Below are 24,386 nucleotides of genomic sequence, written 5' to 3' on the forward strand. Positions count from 1 at the left end.
GACTCTGTGCATGTGTTCCCTTACTGGAAAGCAGGTGCATGCAGCTAAAGCTCCTTCTTCCCACCTGACACTCCACCCCCAGACAGGCCTGGCTCATGCTGGGATGCCTGACCTGGGGTGATCACAGACTGCCTCCACTGGACTAAGTTGAAGCGAATATCTCCTTCAAACTGTATAGATTTAGTTTGGGTTTTGACTGAGCCTGATGCAAATCCCTATTTGTTATGATGCATGCAACTGTACGATGAATTTGAAACTTCTGAGAGAAGCTGATCACATGATGTTCTTTGTCCTGGCTCCCAACTTTAAAAAAGCAGCAAGAGACTCTTACTTGTAAATGAGAAATAGATTTTTATTCATGCAGATAATGATATAGAATGGATCAGCAGCAGACAGAGAGCTCAGGAGTCATGCTGGGACAAAGGTTGGTCTGCCTCAGGGTTTCCCAAACTTGGATCTCCAACTGTTTTTGGATTACGACTCCCATCATTCCTAGCTAGCAGGAGCAGTGGTCAGGAATGATGGGAATTGTAGTCCAAAAAGAGTTGGAAGGTTGGGAATCCCATGTCTAGCTTGATATTCTATGCAAAAACCTGGGAGTACATTTAAGAGCTAAAGAAGCAATGTCCAATATATGCACTGAAAGATAGATGATTAAGCAATGCATTCCTCCTGAACATCAATATGACCCTCACTGCCAAAATGTGCTTTTGCTTAAATGTATGAAGAGGATACAGGGTTTTTTTGGGGGGGAGTGGCACAAAATAGCAAAACACAAAGACACTGAGATTATTCAGACCTTCCTTCTTATTAGTTGTTCCCTGTTGTTCAGCTCAGGCCTCAGCACAATGATATAACATTTGGGGAGAAAGATGCAACCTAGGAGCCCAGCACTGGAGGCTAAGATAGAAAAGATTTCCACAGCTACCATATTTTTCCCCTTTGAACTCAGGTAGGATGGAATAAAGGAGAGCCAAACACTGCAAAATACCAACATGCTGAAAGTAATGAATTTGGCTTCATTGAAACTATTGGGCAATTTCCTGGCAAAGAACGCCACAACAAAGCTGATTATGGCCAGGAAACTGATATAACCCAAAACACAGTAAAACATAGTCATAGACCCCTCATTGCATTTGAATATAATTTCTTCAGCAACTGAGTGTATGTCAACATCTGGGAATGGGGGAGAGGTGACCAACCATACGGTACAAATGCCTGCTTGAACAAGGGAGCAGGAAAGAACAATGGCATTGGCAAGTGTTTTCCCCACCCACTTCCTCATCCTGGAACCTGGTTTGGTGGCCATAAAAGCAAGAACCACAGTAGTGGTTTTTGCCAACACACAAGAAACAGCCACAGAGAAGATCATGCCAAAAGTGGTTTGCCGGAGGAGACACAACACCTGCTTAGGATGTCCAATGAATAGCAATGCAGAAAGGAAGCAGAGCAGGATTGAGATAAGGAGAATGTAGGCAAGGTTCCGGTTGTTGGCCTTGACAATGGGAGTGTTGTGGTGCTTCAGAAATATTCCTAGCACCAAGACTGTGATCAGACAAAAGAAAAGAGCAAAGAAGGCTAAACTGATGCCCAGTGGTTCTTTATATGAGAAAAAGGAAATTAATTTGGGAATACAGAAATCCCTGGTTTTGCTTGGATAGGCTTTTGCTGTGCATGTAGAACAAGCATTCATGTCTGAAAAAGAAAAGGCATGGGCTTCATTTCAAATTGATTCCAGACATCTCACAAGCATACTGCAGTGTTTTCTCTTTTACATCTAAAACAATCCATTCATACTAGCATATTCCTTTGGTTTCAATCTTCTCAAAATAAGGAAGGTGAGGAGATGGTTATGTGAATTCCCATTCACCTTCCTGGGAATGTCATTATCTCATGTATTTTAGAGCTCTGTGAATCTGCAAAGTAGTGAGCTAAGATTACAGCCAATTCATGTTTATAAGCCCCGTTCCGTGCCCAATAAGCATGGGACACCTTTGTCTGACTGGGCTGTGGCCCATAGATTGCAGCAAAATACTGGACAAGGTTTTACCCAGTACCTCCCTTTGTGGTGGGCTCATGGGAAAAAGCTGTCCCACTGGCACCTGGTTGGGATTTTTTATTTACCTTTCCCTCAGTGAAATCATGGCTTTCTTTGTTAGGCAGAAGAAAGCCTCTTCTCCTTCCAGAGGGAAGGAGTTGTGAGCGGGAGCCGTTTCCTGTGTTTTGCGTGTACTGGCCCCTGCTTGGCTGTCCCTGCTGCCACGCCGTGTCCCCAGGCAGCCAACCAATCAAGGGGAGGCTTGGGGGCGGGGTTTAGCTGCTAAAATGCAGCCACGGCAGCACTTTCCCCTCATTTCGCTGCCAGGTCTCAACGAATCACCCACCCTTCCCTTTAGTTCTTTGCTTCGTGCTTGACCTTGCTATGGGTCTTTAGTTGGTTACCTTGGTTGTTCAAGGGGCATGGTAGGAATTTTTATTCAACTGCCAAATTGGCACCAGCCACTTGGTTTTTCGCCTACCTCATAGCAAATCATCACAACTTTTACTTATTGGCGGTTAGGCATTGGAATATGTTGTTGGTGTGTTGGAGGGCAGGGTGTGGCCATCGCCTACCCCTCCACTTTATGGGTATTCCGTTAAAGGAATCTGGTGGTTGTGGATCCTGTCCGATTCCCTTGCTGGTGACTAGGGCCATGGCATGACCCCCAGTGACATCAGAGGGACCTTACAGTTGTATTTGCATCAACAGTCTCCTGCTACTGGTGACTAACCCTTGTTAGACTCATCCCTTCCTGAGGGGATGGAGTCAAGCTCTGCTGTTTTATCCAATGCCTAAGCCAATATCTCTCACACGCTGTAATCAATAAAGTTGTGGCCTTTTTTAGCCCATTAACCTAATATACTGTGTCCATGTGTCTTTCTTATCCTCAGGAGGGTGGGGGGTCCTCGAATCACAATATTGTTTTTATGAGGGTGGAAATGGCATTGGGCAGGATCAACATAGTATGGGGGGCATAAGGGGCCTGAGGAGAGGATTGACCATGGCAAACCCAAGCATGGTTTCAGTATCTGCCTGGTTGGAATCTGCACCCTGGTCCCCCAGTGAGACCCCTGCTTGCTTGCCTTGCAACATAGCATTGTTCAACATTAACTGACCCCCGTCATACAGATTTGGAGCGATCCAAACCCAGCAGATCCATTTCATCAACATGGGGCTTGTGAAATGATGAACTGATCCTGGGACCCAATGCCATGCCAACCCTTGCCTTGACTGCTGCTTGTCAATAAAGAATTGGCCTGATTTTATGCCATCACCGTTGTACAGTCTGGTTATTTTGCTGCTCTCATGAGTCACATAAAGTGCCTGCCTGGACAATTTCTTTGCTCATTTGTGAAATTTAGATACAGTTTTCCCACTTTCAATTCCAAAGTGCTATACAAAAGAAAGAAAGAAACCATTTTATGAAATAACAGAGCAGTATACAAGGAAAGGACTTGTATACCATCTCATAACGTAACACCACCCTTACTTGTTTTTTGACACCACAAGAATTGAATGTTTGTGTGCAGATGAACACCAACTGGATACAACACATATGTATTTCTACACCTTTTAATATAATCCCCTGATGAACAACCTGTGTTTGAAACACATTGAGGTTAGCATATATACAATTTGGTCCAAGTCTTCTGCATCTAACACATTCACTTTAGCTTCTGCTTTGTTGTGCTGTAATTTTGTTGTGTTTCCTTGATCATGAACAAACTTTCCCCAGCTTTCTACACTCTATTTCTTACCCTTCTGGTCTGAAAACTTTCCTTCTGGACATGGGATGCAATCATAGCAACAAAATGGTTTTCCCTCCTTCACTTTCTTGCTGGAGCCGGGATAGCAACTCTCAGAACACACAGAAAGAGGCTGGGCCTTATTCGAAAGTGAAAGAGTAGAATGATTATCTTGAGAAGGAGTCTCATGTTCTTAAGATGATCTTCATGTATAACTGAAACCAAATTGGGACCACTCTTCCGTAACTTCATCTGACATCCTTCTGAGATGTGAAATATCCAGGGCTGTGCAAGGTATTCCAAGTGTGGTTACAACAATTAAAATAAAATATTAAAAACATTTTTAAAACAAATTGAAATGAAAGGAAGCCTATGGGGAAATATTACAAAATTTGGGCATTTTTATCTTAGAAATATAGCAAGTAAGGGAGGACACAGTAAGAATACATAAAACCATATATTTATAAAGTCAAAATATCATACACTGAAGCTGAATGTTAGAATATTCATAACAAAACGATGTATTTCTTCATACAACACATAGTTAAACTCTAAAATTCACCAAAGTTAGCACTGGCTACAAACCTGGACGCCTTTAAAGAAGGATTAGACAAATTCATAGAGGATAAGGCTATCAAGGGCTACTAGCTAATTTCTGCCTCAACCATTGGAAGCAACAAGCCTCTGAATACCAATCTCTAGAAATTGCAAATGGGAAGAACTCTGCTGCACTCAGGTCCTGCTTTCAATCTCTTCATAGACATCTAGTTGCCTGTTGCGGCATTGAGTATGTAATCAAACTAGCACAAACATATGTTTATTCTTTTCAACACATTTACTGGTAATATATTCAACAGCAAAGGAAACAGTGCAGAAGTTTTTTGAGTCTTACTTTCTACATAAGTTGTATCATTTCTAATCAAAACTCAGTATTTGTCATGGGCTGAACATTGTCCATTCAATGAAACTGAATGGTTTGCCAAGCACTTCACAATTGAATCCTACCTGATTAAACCAATTGTGCCATGTGATGGCATCCTTGTTGATAGTGAACACTTGGTCCGGAGAACCCTGGGGATCCATTCTCCCAACTTTCACTCTATGAAAGGATTGGTTTGAGGAAATAATCCAGTTAATAATGTCAAATCCAGTCACTAACTCCCCATTCTGGTCAAAGGAGATCTTGTCTCCAGCACTGTTGTTAAAGGAGACAATTTTCAGAAAGTGATGGAGCTGAGTTGAAAAGGAAAAGAAGCTTAGGCTAGGCTGCATTTCTGTGGAATCTTTCACAGTAAGTCATACAAACATCTTCCTTGGGTGGAAGCAACATAGTTCTTTGTTTTCATGCTCAGACTTGTGAAAGTTGATGTGACATTTTTCAAATAACTGTTCATTGCAGTATTCTTGTTTTTAAGAAGTATCTCATGTGGGGTGAGTCTTGACCTGCCAGTCTGAATGTCATGTGGGGTCAGTCTTTAACTCCAAGTCTGAATTACAGAAACCCAAAATGGTACCAAGGAAGAATGGGTGAGAGAAGATATACAATAGGAGCAAAGGGGAAAGAAATACCAACATCAGGATCTGCTGCCCCGGTGGATCCTGGCACCTAAGGCAGTTGCTTCACTTTTCCTTTTTGGCCAGGCACACTTGATTTAAAGCCATTTAGTGTTTTAAAGGTTAAATAATGAGCTTTAAATTACATATCAAATGTATTTTCTAAATCGTTGGCCTTTTTCACTGTATACAATTAATGAAACACTTCCTAAACTTATTCAACATTAATAGTCCAAAAACAAAGTAGAGCTCAAAGCTGCCTTTGTAAACTGGATTCTGGCTGTAGTTGTAGAGTTTCAAAGGTTTTATCTTCCTTCTACTGGACAACACCTTCTTCTAAATGACACCTGTCTCTTCTACACACAACATTACTGATTCTGAAAGCCTCTTACTAGCAGCATCCCAACAGCCATCTAGGAGACAAGTCTTAGGAGCTAAACACCCCTCCTACAAATATTAAGACTACGCTAGTCCAAGAATCATTGCCTATTCTCTGCCATACTGCCTTCTGCCTCACTCATGGAAAAATATTTATTTATTTACTTTAAAAATTCAATATACCACCTATTTCTCCCAAGTGACTCAAAAGAGATACACAGAGCAAGAAGACTTCCAACCAATTTCCAAATACAGACTTTTCTTAAGGGCCTCAAAATGTAGCACTGTCAGTTTCTGTGAGCCAAAAGGCAGCATGAACCAGAGTTAGCATGAATTGGCAAATATATAGCAGCAAAAGTATAATGTGTATACTTTAAGTTCACCATTAGAAAAAGAGGGAAACAGCTCAGTCGGATGAGCATGAGACTCTTAATCTCAACGCTGTGGGTTCCAGCCCCACGTTGGGCAAAAGATTTCTGCATTGTAGTGGTTGGACTAGATTAACCTAATGGCCCCTTCCAACTCTACAATTCTATAATCTCAGAACATGCCAACACTAATATAAAGAAAGAAGATGGAAAGGAGATGATGGCCTAGTTTGGGATAGAGATGCCATATGTCTGGAATTTCCCAGATATAGATGGGATTCGCCCTTCAAAAATTGTGTCCAGCAGGAATTTCTGTAAACTGGATTTTCACTTTTTTAAATATGGCAACCCTAGTTTAGGGAAACCTTTTATTTGACAGAATAAAAAGAGACCTGCTAGATCAGTCTAAAAGCCTATCTAGTCCAATGTATGGTTCTTGCAATGCCCAACCATATGTCAATGGGAAGCCCACAAGAAGGATCTGATTGGAGCATATTGTTATATATTCTGAGAGGTATTTTGCCTTCCAACAGGAGGAACGTCATCCCATTACCTGCAACACCTGCTGATTCTGAAAGTTCATCCACCTTCCATCAACCAATCTGTGGTGATTCAGTCGAGATGAAGACATGGAGTGTAAAGCATGTGCCACAGCATAAACAGCATTGTAGATACTGTAGCTGTGGCCAGTCAAGCTCATTTCAAAAAATGTCCCAGGAAGGCTTTCCAACTTCTCTTTTCCTGTGCAAATATCTCCATCCACGTTGTCCCCATCTATACTTGGGAATACACAACCAAAGGCCTGCTGCCAGAAATCCCTGATAAAGCCATCTCCTGTTTTAAAAGAAGGGCTTTTGCTTTCAATAAATGACTTGAATCCTGGCAGATCACTGGAGGGCATAGAGAAGGACAGAACACCATGGACTATATCTGTATCCCATGTTCTTTGATACACCATTGAAGTGAGCTCTATCTGAGCTGTTACTATCCACACTTTTCCTTTATTCATTGTCCATTCTCTATCTGAGATAAATTGTAGCCACCTCAAAAACACAATGAGATATGATTCTCCATTAGCAACCACTACATTGGCTTTGCTGTCAATGATTCTATCATATATTTTGGCTCGCTCATGTAGCTTGTCATTAATTTCTGTGACAATGGTAAATTTACCGGTTCTTTCTATGAAGGCAAAACAAATACCCTTGCTGGAGAATACTGGAAACACTGCCTGCACAAATATTTCTCCATATTCATCATTGGATGTAAGGATCCCAATCCATGTCCAATTGAAATGGAGAAGCAAAGTCAGAATGCCTGCATGCTGAAGAGCATCTTTAGGAGACATTTGGTAGAAGGAAAGGCCTTTGGTTTTATCATTCATCACTGGAGCAGGGCCATATATGAGCTAAATAAAAGGAAATAAGAATGAATGAATGAATGAATGAACGAACAAACAAACAAACAAACAAACAAACAAACAAATAGGAGCCAAAATTTGTCCCACAGAATCCCTTTCTTCAAACAGTTGATGTATAAGTTTTAAATTACAAACACAAGAGGATTTTCAATGGAAGCTGTTTCCGTAGGGAAAATGGGGCGCTGCCTTTTTAACCTCTGCCTTTTCTCAGAAAGTCTACCCCTGCCTGCCATCTTACTTACAACAAGTCAGGGGGTTGGTCTGCCTGTCATATGCTGTGGCTGTAATTATTGCTGATATTCCTTTCTTCCACCTTCCCCCCATCACTTGACAATTTACATTCTACTGTAGGTGCTGTTATATTTCCAACACTCTCATTTATAATTATCTGTATCTCAGCTTCCATTTGACATTCCTAAACAAGGAAATATTTCCTACATGCCTTCACCCACCTCAGTTTCCACACCCACAATCTTGCCTGTGTGGTGAAAATAAGCATTTAAATGGATGAAATCCCATATTCAACATACAGATAGAGACATCTGCACAACCTACCTGTGGAATCTTGTAGATATCCAAGACAGTTGCAATATAACGAGAAATTAGAGGCTCCAGTCCCCCAACAACCGCTATTAATTTATTCTGGACGTCACATATGTAGTTGGGAACTATTTTTTCTTTTGAGGACATAAGCTGCATTGTGGCATGATAGGTATTCTTTGCACTGAAGTAACTGTCGTAAATATGGAAGCCCAAGGAAGTATTGGGTAAAATCTGAGAGTTTTCATTTATCTCCTTTACAGCAAATGCCAAAGCCAGGATGTGCTGGTAATACTTAGGCACTACCCTAAAAAATAGTACAGATTATTAGGCTATCTCAAACATTGTAAAATGTGGACTATGTTGTCCTGCCTCTCCTTCCTTATTATTACTTACAGTATTTGTGTACAAACGTTCTTTAGGCAATGCTTAGCCTTATGTGGGCTGCACAAATATTAGACAACTGTATTCTCCTTTACAACAATGCACTAAATATCCTTTATTGATAAGTTACCAATATAAAGTTCCATGCATTATCACGAACTATACAATTTGACATTTTCAGAAGGATGTATTTGATGCATGTGAACACCTACTCCCATTCTTGATATTTATCTAATTCTATGACAATACTGGATCATTTCTTAAGAATGCCTCAGAATACAGAACACTTTATAAGTTCTTGGTGAAGTACCAGCACCAGTTTAAGGTGAAATCTACATTTTAAGAACATGTTCAGAGTGTGGTGATAACTGCACTAGAATTAGAGTTGTATTCTGTATTTGGAGAAACTTCCATGTCTTGTAAAACTGTTGCTTCTCCCTTGGCATCTCATTCCTTATTATTTACAAATATATAAATACTTAGCTTTGAATTCAACAAACACCCCCCCCCAGCTCTCTTACAAAGACATTTTGAAATTGTATAAGAAAAATGATACAAATTAAGAAATTTATCAATTATCATTAATATTTTTGCCCTATTGATGGTAGTTTCTAAAATGTTTAAGTGGAGGAAGCCATCACCAGTATTTTCAAAACCGGATGAACTTAATCTGTCTCCATTCTGAATATAATTAAATTAGTATTTTAAGTTCACCACTTGAAAATTCTTTGACAAACTTGGGGAAAGACAGTAATTCACATCCTTAATGCAAACAAAAATAGTAACAGCAAACAATAACAATAACAAAGTCTTACGCGAGCTCTTCAAACAACACGGGTGGAGGTGCTTCAATGAAGGTTAGCGAGTTGGAGATTATGAAGGTCTGAGAAGTGATGCCACCAATTATGTTGCCTCCCAACTGATGATACTCGTGAAGTGGATTGTGTGGATCTCTTACCATGCAGTTATTGTGAGGCTTGCATGCCACGTGAGGAAGTAGTACCAGTATCAAGACAACTAATGTCACCATCCTGAGTACCAATTTTCTCTCTAAACACAGATTGTTCTATTCCCTCTCAGGAGAATCAAAGAGGTAGTTTCTTTGATTTTTCTGAGTCCCTGCTTCTACAACTAATTATTAAAGTGAATATTTATATTATCCTTCATACATTGTGCTATTATTTTTGCTTCTGTCCACTGAAAATCCTTGGGGAGGAGCATTGCCAAGTACTTGAATTAATTACAGCCCTTTTCCCAATTGCAGGAGTAAGGAATCATCAACTTAATATTGGTGTTCACATATGGAGTTGCAAAAAAAAAAAGTTTGTGGCATCTGAACAGAGGTTTTTTCTTCTTCCATGTAGTTGGATAGAAAGGGGTCTCCATAACAGTTCAAACTTCAAGGCCTCAAAAATGTACTTCCTTTTGACTGGCATGGATTTTGCAACATTCCGTTTTATTGGATGACAGTGCCAGCAACACTTCTTGAGCATTTCAAGTTGTTGCTAAAGCAGCAAAGGCAGTATGAGGGAATGGAGCAATGACAAAGCCAGTGGCTTGACCAGATGGGGTAGTGGCAGAACCAGTGCTTCAGTGAATTGAAGCAGCTGCAAGCAGAGTGCGTGAGAAGTCCCCTTGTAGAGAAAAGTCATTGAGGTGGAAACCCTGCCTGGTGAGATGCTATGGGCAGTGCTTTTTTTCTAAAAAAAAAAAAATGTTTAGTGGTACTTTAATTTTGACTCACAAAAATCAGCATTTTATAGTTCAAATCGAAAGAAAAATAAATACAGTAAATGAACAACAGTACAGAGATTTACAAAATCTTTTGGTATATGTGTACCCCTGTGTCCCCCCAGAAAGAAAGCACTGCCTATGTGAGGCATCTGATCATAGCCTGCATTTTAATCAAGGCTTATATTTTGATCAGATTCCTGTATTCTAAAAATGAGCTTAAATTCACAAATGTTTCTTTTGAGGCAGGAAACCAGCAGGCAAGGTCTTTGTCAGAGGCCCCTTTGGTTTATTGCGGTCATAAAAAAAAGCTGAGAGCAAAAGGTCACTGACCCTACATATTACAGAATATAATTAAGCTGTAATAAAGCAGCTAAATTAAGAATTAGTAAATAGTAAAAGGTTTTGCCATTTGGCCTCTCATCATACAAAGAGTCATTTGCCTAAAGGTCAAAAAGGTCAAAGCATCTGGCTGGCAAGAGGGGGAGTAAAGAGCCGTTTTTTAAGCTGTTCCTTGTTCCTTTTAAATTGAGATCCTTTTACTCTGCAAAGATTTCTTTTCCTTTTAAAAGATTATTTATGTTATATATAATATGATATTCTGTTGCCTGAATGCAGTAAGCATCTAGAAAGTAAGAAATGTTAGATTCTTATTTCATAGAATCATAGAATCATAGAAGAGTTGGAATAGACCACAAGGGCCATTGAGTCCAAACCCCTGCCAAGCAGGAAACACCATCAGAGCACTCCTGACATATGACCTCCAAAGAAGGAGCTCTTTCATAGATGGTGTGTGAGAAGGTGAACAAAAGATCTGTTCAGATAAAATTAGCCACCATCTGTTTTGGAGTGAATAGGGCAATAGGGCAAAAGGTGAAATGTTAGTTAAGGCGCCTAGTCTAGGGCAAAAGGTTATCTGGTAATTAAGGTGCCTTGTAGAGGTTAATGGCTACTTGTTTGCCAATTATAAATAGAAGGAAATATAGCTCTTTGTCTCCCATAAAAGGTAATAGGAAATGGGTGTATCTTTTATGATTGGTTCTAGCAAACAGCCAATAGGAATTTCAACCAGGCTGATTGGACAGAGGCAGCCAAAGGAGGAGCAAGGGGGCTGGGCTGAGGGAATATAAGTGCTGGCCATAATGGCAGGAGGGCAGGCCAGAGCTTGGTAACCATATACCACTGTGCCTCTCATTTATTTGTCTGACAAATAAATTATTATTTTAATTTCTCTATTGCTGCGTTGAATATTTCATTCCAGCTAAGCGTTAACCACAAGCAGGGTGCTACATATGGAGGTCTGGAAGTCACCCTGGAGCCCAGCTGCCAGATACCCAAAAGGAAGTGGTGGCCAGAGAGATCTTCCCTAAACAGGGCTGCCTTCAGATGTATTCTAAAAGTCAGATAGTTGTTTATTTCCTTGACATCTGATGGGAGGGTGTTCCACAGGGCGGGCGCTACTACTGAGAAGGCCCTCTGCCTAGTTCCCTGTAACCTAGCTTCTCGCAGTGAGGAAACTGCCAGAAGGCTTTCGGAGCTGGACCTCAGTGTCCAAACAGAATGATGGAGGTGGAGACAATCCTTCAGGAATACTGGGCCAAGGAGCATGATGGTGCATTCCATGACCTATGTGCATCCATCCAATTGCCACTAGACTGGGAAATGAGGCCTATAATTACATCTAATAGATCCTCCACCTATTTGCAATACTTTGTATTGGACATGGACATTCAAATGCTATCATGGTGCTATGGGATGAAGACATGGAAATTATGTTGCATGTATTTAATTTATGCCACTATGCTAATGCTGGAAATTGTAGGAGTGTCTTAGTATTGTCTATGGGATTTCCACCCACTTATCCACTATAATGAGGTGTGTGTGGTAGTCACCCTCTACCTTTCAAATATTACCACAGTGGCGCATTGTGAAAACATGGAAATATATCTTCAAAAAGGTTGCCCATCCCAGCTGTACATGCTCAGCAGTATTATCCCACATTTTAAGACTTCAACCTAGTATGAAAAACAGAATGCTTGTCTGAAGCCTAGTAAATTTGGGGCACAAATGAATAGGTATCAGACATACTGACTTGGGAAGGAGATTGGGGGGGGTTGACGTTGCACAAACATCACAATGGTCAGGGATGATGGGAATTTTAGTCCAAAAATAGCTGGATGTTTGGGAAACCCATGTCTAGCTTGATATTCTTTGTAAAAACCTGGGAGTACATTTTAGAGCTGAAGGATTACGGGCCAACATATGCACTGAAAGATATATGATTAAGCAATGCATTCCTCCTGATCATCAATATGACCCTTACTGCCAAAATGCACTTTGCTTGATGATGATGATGATGATTAATACCCCGCCCATTTGGCTGGGCTTCCCCAGCCACTCTGGGCGGCTTCCAAAAAAATATTAAAATACTATAATACATCAAACATTAAAAGCTTCCCTAAACAGGGCTGCCTTCAGATGTCTTCTAAAAGTCTGGTAGTTGTTATTTTCTTTGACATCTGCTAGGAGGGCATTCCACAGGGAGGGTGCCACTACCAAGAAGGCCCTCTGCCTGGTTCCCTATAACTTGGCTTCTCGCAGTGAGGGAACAGCCAGAAGGCCCTCGGCGCTGGACCTCAGTTTCTGGGTAGAACAATGGGGGTGGAGACGCTCCTTCAAATATACTGGACCAAGGCTGTTTAGGGCTTTAAAGGTCAGCACCAACACTTTGAATTGTGCTTGGATGAAGAGGATAAATTATAGGGTTTGGGGTGGGTAGGTGTATGTGGATGTGTTTTAAATCCCATTATTGAACCCATCCTGCCCACCAGAGATGTAAGCAACATAAAGGCATATGTAAAATCATATGAAGTCTTTGGTAGAAGATAACGTGTTTACAGTTGAACCATTGGCAGAAGGGAAAGGGGCAGTGGCCTGTAGATGGGTGTACAGATTAAAAACTTTACCGATGGAAGTATTAAATACAAAGCTTGGATAGTAGCACATGGTTTTACTCAAGAAAAAGGAGAAAGTTTTGATGAAACCTTTTCTCCAACTACAAGGAGTGAGAATGTGTGTTTGTTGCTGGCTGTGGCAGCACAATGCAGGTTCAAGGTGAATCATTTTGATATTGAAACTGCTTACCCCAATGCAGGTTTTCAAGAGGAAATATTCATGAGTCAAGCACCTGGGTTCAAGGCAGGTGAACAGGGTTCTGTATACAGATTGTGTAAAGTGATCTATGAGCTCAGACAATGTGCCAGGAATTGGAATGAATGTCTTGACAGTGTTTTGAAGAAACTTGGTTTCAAAAGAAGTATAGCTGACAACTGTATGTAGGCCCTTTGGTGACAAACATGATAAGTGTGATCTGTGTCTTTCATATGTCTTTGATTTACTTTATACTGCTAAAAGTGATAAGTAGGTAAAACACATTTTCCGTTCTTTACAGAATACACTTGATTATTTTCTTAAATTGTCTTCCTCAGTCAGAAGAATTAAAGTGTTTTGTTGATAGTGATAGAGCAAATTTACCAGACAGGAAATCAGTGGCTGGGATGGTATTTCAATTTGGCAATTCTTTGGTGGGGTAGAAGTCCAGGAAACAAGGGATTGTAGTCACTTCCTCCACAGAAGCTGAATACAGTGCTCAATCTGATCTATGTAATGAATTGAAGTACTATATACAAATTCTCACTGACATAGGAGTAAAGTGTACTGTACATATCCAGTGCAGGTATGGGAGGATAATCAAGCAGTCATTGCAGGGATGGACTCTGAACAGTTTAAAAGTAGAATGAAACACATGGATATTAAATACCAAAATGTGAAGCAAAATCAGATACAACCACAGTATTGTAAAAGCAGACAAAATGGTGCTGATGTGTTTACAAAATCTCTTACTTTTGAGATACATGCACAACTAGTTGAAAAGTTGGGACTTGTGATGCATAATGTGCCATTAAAATGCCATTAAAAAGAGGAACTATCAGTTTTGCTTTTGCAGACGGAAGACATCTGACCAATGAGTGCTGCCTGAAAATCTGCTGAGTCAGGACTGCTAATGGACTGTATATCTGATTACAGACTGGAGAGGGAGAAACTGTAACTGAAAGCGTGCCGCTATAGCTGTTTGCTTTAATGATTGTAAATAGTTGCTACTGTAATGCTTTTGTAACCGATCAAGTAATAAAACTCTTGACTGAGAGTTCAAGGCACCGGTGAGTGTTTCATCTCTAAAAGAATAACTTCAGTTACTGTTCAATGTTTCCAGAAAAAACTCTCCTAAATGAGTTGTAAGTGTTTACAGAGCTACCTTCACACAAGTATCCAAGTGCAGAGAAAGTGTAATGGACAGTGACATTTAAAAGAAGTTTTCTCTAACAATACAGTAAAGGTCTGAATGATAATACATACACAAAATTTCCTGAGTGGCAGATAATAGCAAAACACAAAGACATTGAATGAGGTGTGTGTGGTAGTCACCCTCTACCTAGTTTCAGTCTTTCAAATATTACCACAGTGGTGCATTGTGAAAACATGGAAACATATCTTCAAAAAGGTTTCCCATCCCAGCTGTAGATGCTCAACGGTATTATCCCGCATTTTAAGACTTGAACCTAGTATGAAAAACAGAATGCTTTATGAAGCCTAGTAAAGATTTGGAACAAATGAATAGGTATCAGACATGCTGACTTGAGAAGGAGATTGGGGTGAGGGCTGACATTGCAGAGAACATCACATTGGTCAGGAATGATGGGAATTGTAGTCCAAAAACAGCTGGATGTTTGGGAAACCTGGTCTAGCTTGATATTCTTTATAAAAACCAGGGAGTACGTTTGAGAGCTGAAGGAGCACTTGCCAACATATGCACTGAAAGATACTTGATTAAGCACTGCATACCTCCCTAAAATCAATATGTCCCTCACTGCCAAAATGTGCTTTTGCTTGAATCTATGAATAGGATAGATTATGGGGGATTTTTTCGGAGGAAGGGGGGTTATGTTTTAAATTCCATTATTGAACCCATCCTCCCCACCAGGGATGTATGAAACATAAAGGCATATGTTAACTCAGAGGAGCCTTTCTCTAGCAATACAGTAACACTCTGAATGATAATTGATACACAAAATATCCTGGGTTGCAGATAATAGCAAATCACAAAGACACTGAGATTATTCAGACTTGCCTTCTTATTAGTTGTTCCCTGTTGTTCAGCTCAGGCCTCAGCACAATGATATAACATTTGGGGAGAAAGATGCAACCTAGGAGCCCAGCACTGGAGGCTAAGATAGAAAAGATTTCCACAGCTACCATATATTTCCCCTTTGAACTCAGGTAGGATGGAATAAAGGAGAGCCAAACACTGCAAAATACCAACATGCTGAAAGTAATGAATTTGGCTTCATTGAAACTATTGGGCAATTTCCTGGCAAAGAACGCCACAACAAAGCTGATTATGGCCAGGAAACTGATATAACCCAAAATACAGTAAAACATAGTCATGGACCCCTCATTGCATTCTAATATAATTTCTTCAGTAACTGAGTGCATGTCAACATCTGGGAATGGGGGAGAGGTGACCAACCATACGGTACAAATGCCTGCTTGAATAAGGGAGCAGGAAAGAACAATGGCACTGGCAAGTGTTTTCCCCACCCACTTCCTCATCCTGGAACCTGGTTTGGTGGCCATAAAAGCAAGAACCACAGTAGTGGTTTTTGCCAACACACAAGAAACAGCCACAGAGAAGATCATGCCAAAAGTGGTTTGTCGGAGGAGACACAACACCTGCTTAGGATGTCCAATGAATAGCAATGCAGAAAGGAAGCAGAGCAGGATTGAGATAAGGAGAGTGTAGGCAAGGTTCTGGTTGTTGGCCTTGACAATGGGAGTGTTGTGGTGCTTCAGAAATATTCCTAGCACCAAGACTGTGATCAGACAAAAGAAAAGAGCAAAGAAGGCTAAACTGATGCCCAGTGGTTCTTTATACGATAAAAAGGAAATGAACTTGGGCATACAGAAATCCCTGGTTTTGCTTGGATAGGCTTTTGCTGTGCATGTAGAACAGGCATTCATGTCTGAAAAAGAAAAGGCATGGGCTTCATGTCAAATTGATTACAGACATCTCACAAGCATACTGCAGTGTTTTCTCTTCTACATCTAAAACAATCCATTCATACTAGGATATTCCTTTGGTTTCAGTCTTCTCAAAATATGGAAGGTGAGGAGATGGTTATGTGAATTCCCATTCACCTTCCTGGAAATGTAATTATCACATGTATTTTAGAGCTCTGTGGATGCACAGCTGCCTCATTAGTTGAAACTGCAAGGTAGTGAGCTAAGATTAGAGACATTTTTTTTTATAAGCCCCGTTCTGTGTCCAATAAGCAGAGGACACCTTTGCCCAGTGGCACTGTGGCCCACAGATTGCAGCAAAATACTAGGCAAGGTTTTGTCAAGTACAGTGGTACCTCGGGTTAAGTACTTAATTCATTCCTGAAGTCCGTTCTTAACCTGAAACTGTTCTTAACCTGAAGCACCACTTTAGCTAATGGGGCTTCCTGCTGCCGCTGCACCACCGCTGCACAATTTCTGTTCTCATCCCAAAGCAAAGTTCTTAACCTGAGGTAATATTTCTGGATTAGCAGAGACTGTAACCTGAAGCGTATGTAACCTGAAGCTTATGTAACCCGAGGTACCACTGTATCTTCTCTGTGTGATGGGCTAATGGGAAAAAGCTGTCCCATGAGCCCTTGCTGCAGAGAGGAGGGGTAAGCCTATATAAGGCTGCTTCCCTTGGATGTCACAGCCATTTTGTTTTGAGAGGGTTGGAAAGGATTTCTTTTCTCTCAACCCAATTGGCACCTGGTTGGGGTTTTTTATTCACTTTTCCCTCAGTAAAATTATGGCATTCCTTTGTTAGGCACAATAATATTGTTTGTATGAGGGTGGAAATGGCATTGGGCAGCATCAGCATAGTATAGTATAGGGGCCTGAGGGGCCTGAGGAGAGGATTGACCTTTGCAAACCCAAACGTGGGTTCGGTATCTGCCTGGTTAGAATCTGCATACTGGTTCCCCAGTGAGACCTTGCTTCCTTGCATTGCAACACGCCAAGATTCCACACTGGCCAACTCCCATCATACAGATTTGGAGTGATCCAAACCCAGCAGATCCCTTGCATCAACATGGGGCTTGTGAAATGATGAACTGATCCTGGGACCCATGCTAACCTTTGTCCTGCCTTCTGCTGTCAATAAAGATTTGGCCTGATTTTATCCCATCAGCATTATTCAGTCTGGTTATTTTGCTGCTCTCATGAGTCACATAAAGTGCCTGCTTGGAAAATTCCTTTCCTCATTTGTGAAGTTTAGATACAGTTTTCCCACTTTCAATTCCAAAAAGAATTCAATTCCAAAATAATTTTTTTTAAAAAACAATTTTATCAAATAACAGAGCAGTATACAAGGAAAGGATTTGTGTACCACCTCAAAGTGTAACATCATCTTTACTTGTTTTTGGACACCACAAGAATTGAATGCATGTGTGCAGATGAATACCAACTGGATACAGCTCAGATGAATTTCTACACCTTTTAATATAATCCCCTGATGAACAACCTGTGTTTGAAACACATTGAGATTAGCACATATACAATTTAGTCCAAGTTCTGCATCTATCACATTCACTTTTGCTTCTGCATTGTGGTGCTACAATTTTGATGTGTTTCCTTGATCATGACCAAACTTTTCCCAGCCTTCTACACTCTATTTCTTACCCTTCTGGTTTGAAAACTTTCCTTCTGGACATGGGATGCAATCATAGCAACAAAATGGTTTTCCCTCCTTCACTTTCTTGCTGGAACCAGGATAGCAACTCTCAGAACATACAGAAAGAGGCTGGACCTAATTTGAAAGTGAAAGAGTAGAATGATTATCTTGTAAAGGAGTCTCAAGTTCTTAAGATGATCTTCATGTATAACTGAAAGCAAATTGGAACCACTCTTTCGTAACTTCATTTGACATCCATAGGAGATGTGAAATAACCAGAGCTGTCAAAGTATTCCAAGTGTGGTTACAACCATTAAAATTAAAAATTAAAAGCATTTTAAAACAAATTGAAAAGGAAGGAAGCCTGTGGAGAAAGATTAACACATTTGGGGCTTTTAAACTTAGAAATAAGGCAGATGAGAAATAAGGCAGATTTATAAAGCCTAAATATGTATGGAAGTGAGAGCTGGACCATAAAGAAGGCTGATCGCCGAAGAATTGATGCTTTTGAATCATAGTGCTGGAGGAGACTCTTGAGAGTCCCATGGACTGCAAGAAGATCAAACCTCTCCATTCTGAAGGAAATCAGCCCTGAGTGCCCACTGGAAGGACAGATCCTGAAGCTGAGGCTCCAATACTTTGGCCACCTCATGAGAAGAGAAGACTCCCTGGAAAAGACCCTGATGTTGGGAAAGATTGAGGGCACAAAGACAAGGGGACGACAGAGGACGAGATGGTTGGATAGTGTTCTCGAAGCTACCAGAATGAGTTTGACCAAACTGCGGGAGGCAGTGGTAAACAGGAGTGCCTGGCGTGCTCTGGTCCATGGGGTCATGAAGAGTAGGACGCGACTAAGCGACTAAACAACAGCAACAACAAAGTATCTTACACTGAAGCTGAATGTTGTAATATTCACAACAAAAGGATGTACTTCTTCATAAAACACATAGTTAAACTCTAAAATTCACCAAAATGAGCACTGGCTACAAACCTGGATGCCTTTAAAAAGGATTAGACAAATTCATAGAGGATAGTTCTATCAAGGGCTACTAGCTAATTTTTACCTCAACCATTGTAAGCAACAAGCCTCTGAATACCAATCTCTAGAAATTGCAAGTGGGGAACTTCCGGTTTGGCTTCCCATGTCTGAGGCTGTTGATTACATCTGTGCCGTTTTACACGGGATATTTTGAGGATGAGATGGGAGTAATCATCCTCCCAACGCCCCAACTCTGGAGCTAGTAGGGGCAGCTTCACATGCAGATCACCCAACACCTGCCCCAATGTAGTAGGAATGAGGTGGCAGGGCGCTCTGGGTGGAAAACACCATGTGTCTCTTGGGCAGCTCTCCAAAGTCGCCACCATGAGTGAACAAACTCCAGTTTTTTAATATGATAATTTGGACTTAATTAATGGGCATACTCTGAGTGAGGGGAGATAAACTACTCTGCTAACTGATTCAGCCACTGAGGAGCCAAATGATTCGAGTGGAAGAGAGATTACCTTTACTATGGAACTTTTATGTCGGAACAAAAAAGGGGGGGAGCCACCTTTGTTTCTTTTTGATACATTGCGTATTTGCTATTTTACTTGGCAACCCCCCCTGGAAAGTCTGAATACAGATTGATTAGGTACGCAATTATTAACTGTGCGGAAAAGATTTACAAAGTTGCAATTAATTCTGATGGGTTGTTAAAAGCGGAAGAGGCTTCTAGCCAAAGTATCTGTTCTGGTATAAGATGAAATGGAAAGGTTTGGACATATGCCTGGAACAACTGGCAGAAAGCCAGATCTCCTCCATTTTGCGACGTGTCATATTGGATAACTACTGGCATGAAGAAGCAAAAGTGAAAGACATGGAAGAAAATAAACACCCACACAGAAACATACTGTTTTGATATAACTTGCTTGCTGGACGAACTCAGAGGCTGTGGAAACGAATGGATTAACATCGGATTGATTTTTGGGAACCACCTGGACTAATTAAGAAAGCAGCGCAAAAGTGAGATGATGGCATTCGTCCAACCTCAGAGCATGGGAAGACAAACAAAGATTTATGATTTGTCTTAATATTTGGACTGTTTGATTATTTTATAATTTGGAATGTCTTTAATGTGGCCTTTATTGGATTGTCAAATTGGAAAACTTAATAAATATTATTATTATTCTAAAAAAAGAAATTGCAAGTGGGGAGAACACTTCTGCAATTACGTCCTGCGTTCAGTCTTCTCAAAGGCATCTAGTTGCCTATTTTGGCATTGGGAATGTAATCAAACTAGCAGAAACATATGTTTATTCTTTTCAACACATTTAATATATTCAACAGCAAAGGAAACAGTGCAGATTTTTTTTGAGTCTTACTTTCTACATAGGTTGTATCATTTCTAATAAAAACTCGGTATTTGTTATGGGCTGAACATTGTCCATTCAATGAAACTGAATTGTTTCCCAAGCACTTCACAATTGAATCCTACCTGGTTAAACCAATTGTGCCATGTGATGGCATCCTTGCTGATGGTGAATACTTGGTCTGGAGAACCCTGGGGATCCATTCTCCCAACTTTCACTCTATGAAAGGATTGGTTTGAGGAAATAATCCAGTTTAGAATATCAAATCCAGTCACTAACTCCCCATTCTGGTCAAAGGAGATCTTGTCTCCAGCACTGTTGTTAAAGGAGACAATTTTCAGAAAGTGATGGAGCTGAGTTGAAAAGGAAAAGAAGCTTAGGAGAGGCTGCATTTCTGCGGAATCTTTCACAGTATGTCATACAAACATTTTCCTTGGGTGGACGCAACACAGTTCTTTGTTTTCATACTCAGACATGTGAAAGTCGATGTCACCTTTGCCAAACAACACTTCATTGCAATATTGTTAGTTTTTAGAAGTATCTCGTGTGGGGTGAGTCTTGGGCCTTTTTTTTTGTAACCAACTACACATTGAACTCCCAGTGTGAATCACAGGACCCAAAGATGGCACCAGGTAAGAAGGGGTGAGAGAAGATATACAATAGGAGCAAAGGGGAAAGAAATACCAACATCAGGATTTGCTGCCCCGGTGGATCCTTCATTTAAAGCCTAGTGGCCCCTTCCAACTCCACAACTATATAATCTCAGAACATGCTCAAATTAATATAGAGAAAGAAGATGGAGAGAATGGGCAGAGTTTGGGTTAGGGCTGCCATAGGTCCAGTATTGTGTCTGGGTAGAATTTTCTGAAACAGCTAAAATCTCAACAACTTTGCCAAAAAACCTCAACAACTTTGTGTTTGGCTTTTCACTTTTTGACAGATGGCAACCATAGTTTGGGGAGACCTTTATTAGACAGAATAAAAAGAGACCTGCTAGATCAGTCCAAAGCCTCCCTGGTCCAGCATACAGGTCTTGCAGTAGATTGCACAGTTGGACTAGATTGCCCTAGTGGTCCCTTCCAACTCTACAATTCTATAGTCTCAGAACCTGCTGACAGTAACATGGAGGAAAAACATGCAAATTAGAGGAAGAGAAGAGTTTGTCAAGACCTTTTGCCAGACAGAATCATAAGAGACCTGCTAGATCAGTCCAAAAGCCTATCTAGTCCAGAATATGGTTCTTACAGTGCCCAACCATATGTCAACGGGAAGCCCACAAGAAGGATCTGATTAGAGCATATTGTTATATATTCTGAGAAGTATTTTGACTTCCAAAAGGAGGAATGTCATCCCATTACCTGCAACACCTGCTGATTCTGAAAGTTCATCCACCTTCCATCAACCAATGTGTGGTGATTCAGTCGAGATGAAGACATGGAGTGTAAAACATGTGCCACAGCATAAACAGCATTGTAGATGCTGTAGCTGTGGCCAGTCAACCTCATTTCAAAAAATGTCCCAGGAAGGCTTTCCAACTTCTCTTTTCCTGTGCAAATGTCTCCATCCGCCTTCTCCCCATCTACACTTAGGAATACACAACCAAAGGCCTGCTGCCAGAAATCCCTGATAAAGCCATCTCCTGTTGTGAATGAAGGGCTTTTGCTTTCAATAAATGTCTTGAATCCTGGTATATCACTGGAGGGCATAGAGAAGGACAGAACACCATGGACTATATCTGTATCCCATGTTCTTTGATACACCATTGAAGTGAGCTCTATCTGAGCTGTTACTATCCACACTTTTCCTTTATTTATTGTGCATTCTCTTTCTGAGATATATGGTAGCCACCTCAAAAAAACAATGAGATAAGATTCTGCATTAGCAACCACTACATTGGCTTTGCTGTCAATGATTTTATCATATATTTTGGCTCTCTCATGTAGCATGTCATTAATTTCTGTGACAATGGTAAATTTGCTGCTTCTTTCTATGAAGGCAAAACAAATACCCTTTCTGGAGAATACTGGAAACACTGTCTGCACAAATCTTTCTCCATATTCATCATTGGATGTAAGGATCCCAATCCATGTCCAATTGAAATGGAGAAGCAAAGTCAGAATGCCTGCATGCTGAAGAGCATCTTTAGGAGACATTTGGTAGAAGGAAAGGCCTGTGGTTTTATCATTCATCACTGGAGCAGGGCCATATATGAGCTAAGTAAAGGAAATATTAATGAATGAATGAATGAATGAATAGGAGCCCAATTTTGGCCCACATAATCCCTTTCTTCAAAAAGTTGATGCATAAATTTTTAATTACATGCACAAGAACATTTTCAATGGAGGCTGGTTCAGTAGGGGAAATGGGGCGCTGCCTTTTCTCAGAAAGTCTACACCGGCTTGCCTCTTATAACAGGTCAGGTGATTTCTCTGCCTGTCATTGGCTCTGGCTGTAATTATTGCTGATATGCCTGCCTTCCACCTACCTTCTGTCACTAGAGAATGTACTTTCTTCTGTAGGTGCCTCTCATTTATGAAGACCTGTATCTCAGCTTCCATTTTACATTCCTACACAAAGAAATATTTCCCACATGCTTTCAACCACTTCTGTTTCCACACCCACAATCTTTTCTGTGTGGTGAAAATAAGCATTTAAATGGATGAAACCCATATTCCACAAAGAAATAGAGACATTTACACAACCTACCTGTGGAATCTTGTAGATATCCAATACAGTTGCAATATAACGAGAAATTAGAGGCTCCAGTCCCCCAACAACCGCTATTAATTTATTCTGAATGTCACATATGTAGTTGGGAACTATTTTTTCTTTTGAAGACATAAGCTGCATTGTGGCATGATAGGTATTCTTTGCATTGAAATAACTGTCATAAATGTGGAAGCCCAAGGAAGTATTGGGTAAAATCTGAGAGTTTTCATTTATCTCCTTTACAGCAAATGCCAAAGCCAGGATGTGCTGGTAATACTTAGGCACTACACTAAAAAATAGTACAGATTATTAGGCTATCTCAAACATTGTAAAATGTGGACTATGTTGTCCTGCCTCTGCTTCCTTATTATTCCTTTCAGTATTTATGTACAAACTGTCTTTAGGCAATGCTTAGCCTTTGGTGGGTTGCTCAAATCTTAGACAACTGTATTCTCCTTTACAACAATGCACTTAATATACTTTATTTATAAATTACCAATATAAAGTTCCGTGTGTTATCACGAACCATACGATTTGACATTTTCAGAAGGCTGTATTTTTTTTATTAAAGTTTTCTTCGTTTACAAAGGGATGCGCAATATCTCTTTTTTCAAGTTACATTTTCCATAGGTCAAACCTACTCCCTTTCTTTCTTTCTTTCTTTCTTTCTTTCTTTCTTTCTTTCTTAAGAAAGCCTCAGAATACAGAACACTTTATAAGTTCTTGGTACCAGCACCAGTTTAAGGTGAAATCTACATTTTAAGAACATGTTCAGAGTGTGGTGATAACTGCACTAGAATTAGAGTTGTATTCTTTATTTGGAGAAACTACCATGTCTTGTAAAACTGCTGCTTCTCCCTTGGCATCCCCTTCCTTATTATTTACACATATATACAGACTTAGCTTTGAATTCAACACCCCCCCCCAGCTCTCTTACAAAGACATTTTGAAATTGTAAATGACATCAATCAGAGCAAGTGGTAAGAAATAGAAATTAAGAGAGCTTATCACTGATTCATTAATATTTCTGCCTTCATTGATAGGAGTTTCTAAAATGTTTAAGTGGAGGAAGCCATCACTAGTATTGTCAAAACCAGATGAACTTGATCTGTCTCCATTCTGAATATAATTAAATTAATATTTCAAGTTCACCACTTGAAAATTGTTTGACAAACTTGGGCAAAGACTGTAATTCACATCCTTAGTGGAAACAGAAATAGAAACAACAAACAATAACAACAAGGTCTTACGCGAGCTCTTCAAACAACACGGGTGGAGGTGCTTCAATGAAGGTTAGCGAGTTGGAGATTATGAAGGTCTGAGAAGTGATGCCACCAATTATGTTGCCTCCCAACTGATGATACACGTGAAGTGGATTGTGTGGATCTCTTACCAT

General features: G+C 40.3%; 2 protein-coding genes across 2 annotated transcripts; both read right to left on the reverse strand.

Moving 5' to 3' along the window:
• Positions 1–793: 793 nt before the first annotated feature.
• On the reverse strand, positions 794–9,391 carry LOC128398856 (vomeronasal type-2 receptor 26-like). Its single transcript, XM_053360116.1, has 6 exons — positions 9,246–9,391; positions 8,062–8,353; positions 6,818–7,494; positions 4,792–4,981; positions 3,799–3,925; positions 794–1,695 (listed from the first exon to the last, which is right to left on the reverse strand). Exons 1-6 carry the CDS (start codon positions 9,389–9,391, stop codon positions 794–796), a joined length of 2,334 nt encoding a protein of 777 aa, XP_053216091.1.
• A 5,948-nt stretch (positions 9,392–15,339) lies between these two features.
• LOC128398857 (vomeronasal type-2 receptor 26-like) lies at positions 15,340–24,386 on the reverse strand. Its single transcript, XM_053360118.1, has 6 exons — positions 24,241–24,386; positions 22,988–23,279; positions 21,877–22,494; positions 20,407–20,634; positions 17,941–18,067; positions 15,340–16,241 (listed from the first exon to the last, which is right to left on the reverse strand). Exons 1-6 carry the CDS (start codon positions 24,384–24,386, stop codon positions 15,340–15,342), a joined length of 2,313 nt encoding a protein of 770 aa, XP_053216093.1.

The sequence above is a fragment of the Podarcis raffonei genome, chromosome 13 (genome assembly GCF_027172205.1).
Source record: "Podarcis raffonei isolate rPodRaf1 chromosome 13, rPodRaf1.pri, whole genome shotgun sequence".
Lineage (NCBI taxonomy): Eukaryota > Metazoa > Chordata > Lepidosauria > Squamata > Lacertidae > Podarcis > Podarcis raffonei.

Coding starts and splice junctions, on each gene's coding strand:
- LOC128398856 (XM_053360116.1), bottom strand. CDS start 9,391: ATGGTAAGAGATCCACACAATCCACTTCACGAGTATCATCAGTTGGGA. Junction 7,495..8,061: donor ATATCTACAAGATTCCACAG/GTAGGTTGTGCA, acceptor CCTTTTATTTAG/CTCATATATGGCCCTGCTCC. Junction 3,926..4,791: donor GGCACAATTGGTTTAATCAG/GTAGGATTCAAT, acceptor CTTTCGAATAAG/GCCCAGCCTCTTTCTGTGTG.
- LOC128398857 (XM_053360118.1), bottom strand. CDS start 24,386: ATGGTAAGAGATCCACACAATCCACTTCACGTGTATCATCAGTTGGGA. Junction 23,280..24,240: donor GTGTTGTTTGAAGAGCTCGC/GTAAGACCTTGT, acceptor ACTATTTTTTAG/TGTAGTGCCTAAGTATTACC. Junction 18,068..20,406: donor GGCACAATTGGTTTAACCAG/GTAGGATTCAAT, acceptor CTTTCAAATTAG/GTCCAGCCTCTTTCTGTATG.